This window comes from Palaemon carinicauda, chromosome 1, assembly GCF_036898095.1.
Source record: "Palaemon carinicauda isolate YSFRI2023 chromosome 1, ASM3689809v2, whole genome shotgun sequence".
NCBI classification, from domain to species: Eukaryota; Metazoa; Arthropoda; class Malacostraca; order Decapoda; family Palaemonidae; genus Palaemon; species Palaemon carinicauda.
In genome coordinates, this window is record NC_090725.1 from 210,616,230 (window position 1) to 210,625,069 (window position 8,840).

Consider the following 8,840-nt stretch of genomic DNA (forward strand, 5'->3'; position numbering starts at 1 on the left):
AGGTAGTTATATACTTTATTATACCTCTGACCCACTATTTATTCATTTTCTTTATTCCTAGAGAATATTGGACTGTGAAAAAAATTTCTTACAAAATAAATAACAAAATGAAACACTTGAATAGAAAATCAAAATGCTATTTTTTCACTCATCTGTTGATCTTGTGTGCCTAATTGCTGAAGTCCTTTTGTAACCCCTCAATTGCCAAAAAATATATTCTAGATTCAGCCTCTTGATATAATCTGTCCAATATTTTTTCCATTTACTATTTGTGTATAAGATTTTTTTCCTACATAAATTATGTAAGGCTATTTATTGATAATTAGGGAATATAAGCAGCTATAAGATACATTTTTGTTCTTTTTATATTTAGCACAGACCAATTCAAGGTTGTTCCATGGAAGATCTCATATCCATAAAGACATAATGGATCCCCTATACCATAGGTGTTCTTAACTTGTCTGGTATGCGCATATCAATAATAAAATAAAAAAAAAAAAAAAAAAGAGTAGAGCTAAATTATATTCGGTATAACTTTCTAATGTTTATGGCTCTTAAAACCAATATAATTCCCCATATATAATAAAGTATATCTGAATCAAATTAATACCTTTACCCCATACATATCTTTTAGTTTTATCGAGAGTATATGTATTTCATAAAAGGGGTAACAAGGTCTACATTCTTATTACCTGTGAACAGAGCATTTTTCCACACACAAGACACATTGTTGGTGTTCTTGAGTCATCTCCTGAAGATGCAGGGCATGGAAACTGTGACACAGTGTTAATCAATTCCGAGTAGTCCGGAGGCAAGCTGACAAGCTGATTGATGCGCATCCAAGATTGAACACAACCTTCACTACCAGCACCAGCTACCAAGGTTCCAACACGATTATCACTACACCACCTGAAAAGGAGAGGTTTTTTTTTTTTTTATATTTCTTTATTATTATAATTACTATTATTATCATCATTATTATATAGTACTTGCATTTTCAGAATAGTTTTATTTATTTATTTATATATATATACATTATACTGTATACAGTATATATACACATACATACATACATACTATACATACATACATACATATATATATACACACATACATACATATATATACACATACATATATATACACATACATACATACATATATATAATATATATATATATATATATATATATATATATATATATATATATATATATATATATATATATATATATATATTTACCAGTTTCTCTTATTTTCACTGCGTCATATGCCATTTTCAAGCTTTCTTGATGAATACTTTTTACCCCCGGTTTTATTAGCTCTTCAACCCTCACTAGCTCCCTTTTACATCCACCTACTCTATTCCCCCACTCTTTTGCTACAACTAATTTTCCTTCCACCAAAAAATGATCAGACATACCGTTAGCCATACCCCTAAACATGTGCACGTCTTTCAATTTTCCAAACATTGTTTCAGTTATCAACACATAATCCATTAACGCCCTTTCTACCACTCTTCCATTTGCCACTCTTACCCATGTATACTTGTTTTTACCTTTCTTTTTGAAAGAACTAGAACTTATCACCATCTCTTGCACAACACACATCTACCAGTCTCTCACCACACTCATTTTCACCTGGTACGCCATACTTCCCAATGACACCTTCTACCTCTCCAGCACCCACTCTAGCATTTAAGTCACCCATGACAACTACATAATTCCTTCTACCCAGTCCTTCTACACACCGTTAATTCATTCCAGAACTCATTCCACTCTTCTTCACTTTTCTCACAACCTGGCCTATACGCACTGACAAAAGCCCAACATTCCCTACCCAACCTAAACCTTACCCACATTAACCTAGATGATATCTCCTTCCATTCCACTACTTTACCTGTCATCCATTCACTCAGCAATAAAGCCACACCTTCTCTTGCTCTTCCCCTTGCAATCCCAGACACTCTACCAGACATTTCACCAAACATCACTTCATTATTACCTTTTATCTTTGTCTCACACAAAGCAAAGATATCCATCTTTCTATTCCTAAACATACTTCCAATCTCACATCTTTTACTCTCTATCGTACTACATCCACGCACATTCAAACACCCCAAAACTAGAGTGCGGAGAGCAGTCACTCTCCCCCCAGCTCCATCTCTTTGATGTCTCACAGGATTATAATACAGCACCCACGTCCCGTCCCTTTTAGTCGCCTCTTACGACACGCAGGGATACGATGGCGCTATTTTAATTATATATATATATATATATATATAATATATATATATATATATATATATATATATATATATATATATATATATATATATATGATTTTTGTGATTGTGAAATACTAACCTGTTGACTAGCTCCATTAATGCTGGGTTATCAAAAGTTGACCTAAGGCTATTCATGGATAATCCAAGATATCGAAGAAGGCAGTAGAACTCAGACTCTGGTACCCAAACAGATGACTGTAGTTCTTCAGGAGTTGGAACTTCAGTTAAAAAATGGAAGAACAAGCCACAACATCTCAAGAAGGGCAGGCTGCAAAATTGATACTTAAATAATAAAAACAAAAGGCATTTCTTGGTAAGGTTATATGAAATATATTTAAAGCTTTGTCTCTTGTAATTTTGATGCCATTACAGTAAACTTATCAATGAAAAAGAATAAACAAGAAAATCAGAAAATTTAATGATACTGTAATTAAAATTATAATTCAAATGAGACCCTGAAATAAGTATAAAATACAACAACATATTTTTTATCTACACTTTGCAAAACTCACATTTGGCAATATCACAGAAATAATGAACAACATACCAATTTTCTTTGATGTAGTCTAGGAGTCGTTGAGGTTCAACATTCAAGGGGTTCAAATTCGCTAATGCCCTACAACAGGTTAAAACAGACACAAGCCAAGAGGCGTCACTATTCGTGCTGCTGCTGCTTTGTTCTTCACACAAATCATTAGTTTCATAATCAAGGTCGACATCCATTTCAGTTGTCTGTGGTTCATATGTGATGAGAAGTTGTACGAGATGAGCCAAGAAGCACACTTGAAGGAGGTACAGATCCTGGAGTAAAACATTACAGTATTAATATATTTATAAACGGCAAGAATTTTATATAGAACCAACTTTAAAAACATGCTTCTTCAGTAATACAACAGAGACAGATGAACAAACAGTATCCCAAAATTTTGAAACTTACCTGAGCAGAACCAATAGCCATTCCCTGAATATTGGGAAACACTGACGGTAAACTGAGACTGAGAGTAACAAGAACGCTAAATGTATCCCATTCTAAGAAACAAGGCGATGATTCTCCACCTTCAAACACCACACTTAACAAACGTAAACTAGCTGCTTCAATGTGCTGTATGGGAAAAAATAAAAAAAGAATTATACATACGATAGCAGTTTACGGGAACAAATTAAAAAAAATCTCAAATAAATTTGAGCTTATTGTATGATAGCCTCAATAAAAGTGTAAAAAACTGTATAACAGCATTCAGTCAACTTACTATAAAAATAGACGGACTAGATTCCAATAAAGATCATATTTTCAAAGTCCAAGTATCTATTTAAAATACTTTCCTGTCCTGCACATGTAAAGGGTTTTAAATGCAATGTACAAAATACATCATAAGAGTACTGTAGAAGACTGTAATTACATGTTTAAAACCTACTTGCAAAAACATGACATACTTTTCATCTTAGGTGTTTTGTTTATCATTTTGTGCAATTTAGCACACACTATTAGTTTTGTGGAATCTAACTAAACATATTCACAGTCACTTGACAATATATACCTCTCTCATGAGCATGCCCAGTCCATATACAGTACCAACATATTTCTAAAATCTTTAAACCTTGGGAACTCAAGATACATATTCTTACTTTTATAAGAGTAAAACTTTAGTAAAAATATATGTAATTAAAACTTTTCTGATCTTAAAATTACAGTACAAAATTTTTTTTTTAACGAAACTCCAATAAAATGTCCTGGGATGATATACTGTTTATTGGTGCTGATGGCAGCTACTGCATAGTAAAGCTTTTCCATAATATACTGTGCTATTGTTTCTAGATATTTTACTCCTAAGAGAGAGAAATGTCATGTGCATGCATATACTATGAAAATATTCCACTAAAAACAATGACCAATGTAATATTACTAAATATACACAAGTAAAATAGGATGACAGAAATTTGATTGCTCCAACAGGCTAGCAGGCACAGCATCATCCTCATGCCTAAGGACGATCTGACACTAACTAGTCACCCACGAGGGTTTACAGAACAGAGGAGAGAAAGAAAACTTGTTTTTAATTTCAAAGACAAACAAGCTAGCTTTATGAATATTAGCAATGTAACATACCGGTATGAATCATCAAAATAATAATAACCTGGCAAAATTATTCTTGTCATCAAAGGGATCATATGATATACTGGTATCAATGACACAAATCTTGAATGCTTAATAATAAAAGGTTCCATTAACTTTGTTTATATTATGAAACCATATTTGGTTATCCAGTTTTTCAACATAAAAAGATCACTAAAGGAAAACATTAAGATTTTAGCTTATAAACAGAAACATTTACATATGTAGACTAAAATGAAGATATGAAGTCATAAATACACTAACCTGCTTCTTCTTTACACAGGATGGTACATGAGCTGCAAATTTCACAAGAGCTGCCAAACAATCATGTTGACGAGATGACAGTGATGTTAGAAGGGCACGATTCGCATTACGCTGTGTCTGCTCCAATGTATGAATGGTGTAGGCAACAGTATCCCAAACCATTAGAGGAATTCTTCTGCTAGATAAGTTGGGATTCACACCTAACCCATGCTGTAAAAATAATAATGGATGAAATATGATCATAATTCCATTGGAAATAGAAAAGAGAGCATCAAACTTAATCACTTAAAAACAACAATAACTGAACTCAAATTTACTACTGTATCAGAACCCAGAAGTTAGCTTATTATCAATACCAATTTAATTAATAGCTCCCTGAAAGCATTGTTTCAAGGGTCTAGTACCCAACTGAAAAAAAATGTTAGGAGGACATGAATTAAAGTTATTTAACGTAACTCAAACATTACAAAGTTCAATTAACCTTAAAAAAAATATTTCTAATAAAAGCAAAATGTAATTCTGACTATAACGTATTACATGGCAATTCATTCAAAGTCAGTTAACAGCCTCAACGTGAAATGCAGTAAATAAGCTTTAAATAATAATAACAGCACAGGACAGTAGTTGAATTGAACACATACCATATAAACTGCGTGTGCAAAATTTCCCATCATTTCTGATGTCTGGGGTTCTATCACTGGTATGGTAGTAGATGCTGGATGGTTAAACAAAAAACTAAAGGCATCAGCAGCTTCAAGAGAAGATGAAGCCATGATCTCTAGTCTGACTTTGGGGAAAGGAGCAGATGTCCACGTTCCCTCGGTACAGTTCTGCGACTCCTCTTTTTCCTCTTTTCCATCTCCTCCCTAAGGAAAATAATGGGTTGCAACGTGAACAAATGTTGAAATTTTATTCTTTAAAGTGATAAGTGAATGCATTATGCAATAAATAATCTCAAGTTATAAGCAAATCACTTAACACTGAAGTTTATTTAATCAACTAATGTGTGAAGTAAGCCTAACCAAATGAAAAATTACTGTAGTTAAATCCTTTCGTATTAAAGGCCAATATAAAAACTATTTTTATCTATAATAGTTCTGAATACAAGTTTGACAACTAAATTTATGCTAGGACACTTGTCATTTAATGGAAATACACTACAAACCCAAAAATATTAAAACAGTCACAACAATAATTCCATAATCTTTACCATAAAGCTTCTTAAATAGACAATACAGTTACAAACTAATAATAAATTATAGCAAGGATATCAATTATTCAATGTGTATCACTAGCAGGTGAGTTCAAGTACATAAAACTATGTATAAATAATGAGGTATGAATTGTTTACGAAAAGAATACAAAATTTACTCGAAAACCATGCCTGCATGACCATTAAATCTTATTTTTCTTAAAATAAAATAGCCACCACCATCTAATAGTTTACAAATAAAACACTAAGTTTTCACACCCTACCTTTAGGTTTGGATATTTGGAAAAATAGGAAAAAATTATATAGCCTTTCTAAAATAAAAACAAAAAATCATTGGACTAGAAAAATCTCATTTTTGTGCAACACTTGAAAGATTAACTAAAGAAAAACTGAATTTTAAACAAAAAATAAAGTACCTTTTTATGCTTTTTGTGGTGATGTAATTTTGGCCCGTGAGGTGGCCTACCCCTCAGCCCCCCTGCCCCTTGGCTTTGATGCCGACCTACAGCAGCAGTTCCTGGGCCTAATCTAGATACTACAACAGAGGCACTCCCCCCACCACCCACAGAGCCTGCTGTTGTCGGTACGGTAATGCCAAAAGATGGCACAGCCCTAGAGGTTACTACCGAACCTCCCTGTTGTGCTGCTTCCATGTCCACGTCATCTTGAGAGGTTCCTTCCTCATCTGGTCGTACTCCTGACATCACGACAGTCTGCACACCATGCAAAACACAGTTAAACACTCGACACACCATATACAATTGGATTTTGGCCTCAAAACTTCAGATATTTATTTTCATAATATATCAACTCTTGATTACTAAATGTCAGGGAAAGGTTATTTCCTGAGAACAAAGATTGCTACAAGCATCAATCATTCCTTTTGAAGCCAAAGTTTTTGTATCAGTCACATCCTTCCTCAGGTTTTCTTACTCTATCAAAAATGTATTAATGTATTGTATGTAAAATTTAAGCAAGTCTGTGGAAGATGTTAGTGTGCAATTGAAAGTATGGTACTCTAAAATAAATGTTGGGGAAAAAATCATTCCTTCAAAATCACAATATATCATTAACATTATTAAAGTATTAGTTAATAATCTGCAATATAATTCACTCCATATTTAGTTCACTTCTCATACAGCACAAACCGAACTGTCTCATGCATTATCTTCAATAATAAAAAAATACAAATATTGATCACAGAAACACTCAAAAGACAATGCCCTGGTAGTCATGAAATTATAATCTTTAATCCAGTGAAATATCACCAACTAAAAAAGGTGTTTATTATAATCTGTAAGGAACATCAATGCAACATCGACTGTACTTTGCATTATCCTATGAGAATTTAGGAAAAAATTCAACTGAGACAAAAGTTGTAGCATTGACAGTAATAATTTTGCTGTTAAATTTAAAAAATTACTATAATGAAATGTGTCTACAAGATGAATATATTGTAATAAAATACGCTTTTATAATACTTATATTCTGTCAACATCCCAACAGAAAAATCAAACATTCATAACAACAGAGTTGAAATTAACTGACAAACCAATTATAAAAAACCTGTGCACACGCTCAATTTCTTTCAATTTACTAACCGCCAATGAACATATTTTCCAAAAAGTAGCTTTCATTTGGATAGAACTGATCTTCATGTTGTTCCACTACCTAAAATTTCAAAGCCTTTACAATATTCTATTCCCCAAGGCTTATGTAGCCTACCAACAACCTTCTATTCCTCTCAACTACATCTCCAAATGACTATAATTCATACAGTCCCTTTCTAACTGTTCCATGCAACATCCCACACTCTAGGAAAAATTTTCAAAATTCCTATGAACACTTATTTATACAAGATTTACACTACTGTAAACGTATAAGTGCAATACTACTGAATACGGCCCTAAGCTTAGGCTTGCCTAGCCTAGTTCTCGGGTACGGGCTAGATTTCACTACTGTATACAAACAGCACTATGTAGAATATTTTAAGGCTACAAGACATGTAAAATTTCTTTATAACATTACAGTACTATATAAACTTAATTCTGTATGGGGTACTCCTAACATATGCATTCAAATGAAACTTGAATGATGATGATGACAACAAATTAGCTATGAAATAGATGACGAAAAAGAAAATTATATACTGCATAGCCAATCATAGGCACCATCGTCCGGTTTGATTGACTGTAACAAATAAAATCTTTAATGAAAGCATCACAAAAGAGAGTATAAAGTAACACATTGACGTACAGCTTGTAAACGCAGTGTAACGTAAGGGGAAATGTTGCCTGGACTAGCATCACCCTTGGCCAATAAGCTGCCAAGATGTATATCACTGTACCATGCCTTGATTCGCCAACTCTCATTTGTCAGCCAATAGAATGTGGTGTATGATCTTGAATAAGCGACACACACGATATATATTACCAGCCAGTTTTACCCAATATCCCAGCCCACCACGTGACACAATTGGTAGTAATTCATTCAAATTACCCCTAATGAGTCAATATGAATTACTACCAATTGTGTCACGTGGTGGGCCGGGATATCGGGTAAAACTCGCTGGTAAGAGACTGATATCTCGCCAGGTAAATCCTCGGACAGCTGGGTAGCGTCAGGTTCCGATATCTTTTATGGCCTCTCGTGGCATGGTTGGTTTCGACCTGGCCTTTCATTAGAAGGGGCTAGCGTTCGATCCCAAGTATGAGGTAGAAATTTATTTCTATTTGAACACGATGTTGTGTTGATATTTATCCATATTGACTCATTAGGGGTAATTTGAATGAATTACTACCAATTGTGTCACGTGGTGGGCCGGGATATCGGGTAAAACTCGCTGGTAAGAGACTGATGTCTCGCCAGGTAAATCCTCGGACAGCTGGGTAGCGTCAGGTTCCGATATCTTTTATGGCCTCTCGTGGCATGGTTGGTTTCGACCTGGACTTTCATTAGAAGGG

At 33.9% G+C, this 8,840-nt stretch overlaps 1 protein-coding gene across 4 annotated transcripts in view; it reads right to left on the bottom strand.

The window, feature by feature from the left end:
• Positions 1-8,840, bottom strand: part of Ubr1 (Ubr1 ubiquitin ligase) — a 138,655-nt gene that overhangs the window by 19,749 nt on the left and 110,066 nt on the right. For 3 of the 4 annotated variants that reach the window (XM_068387396.1, XM_068387405.1, XM_068387414.1), the window contains exons 23-29: positions 6,294-6,590; positions 5,306-5,530; positions 4,665-4,874; positions 3,225-3,389; positions 2,835-3,088; positions 2,367-2,555; positions 693-909 (exon numbers count right to left, since the gene is read on the bottom strand). In XM_068387396.1, coding sequence (XP_068243497.1) covers positions 693-909; positions 2,367-2,555; positions 2,835-3,088; positions 3,225-3,389; positions 4,665-4,874; positions 5,306-5,530; positions 6,294-6,590 — 1,557 coding nt within the window. The remainder of the gene's footprint in view (positions 1-692; positions 910-2,366; positions 2,556-2,834; positions 3,089-3,224; positions 3,390-4,664; positions 4,875-5,305; positions 5,531-6,293; positions 6,591-8,840) is intronic. The other variant, XM_068387422.1, reaches the window with a different exon arrangement.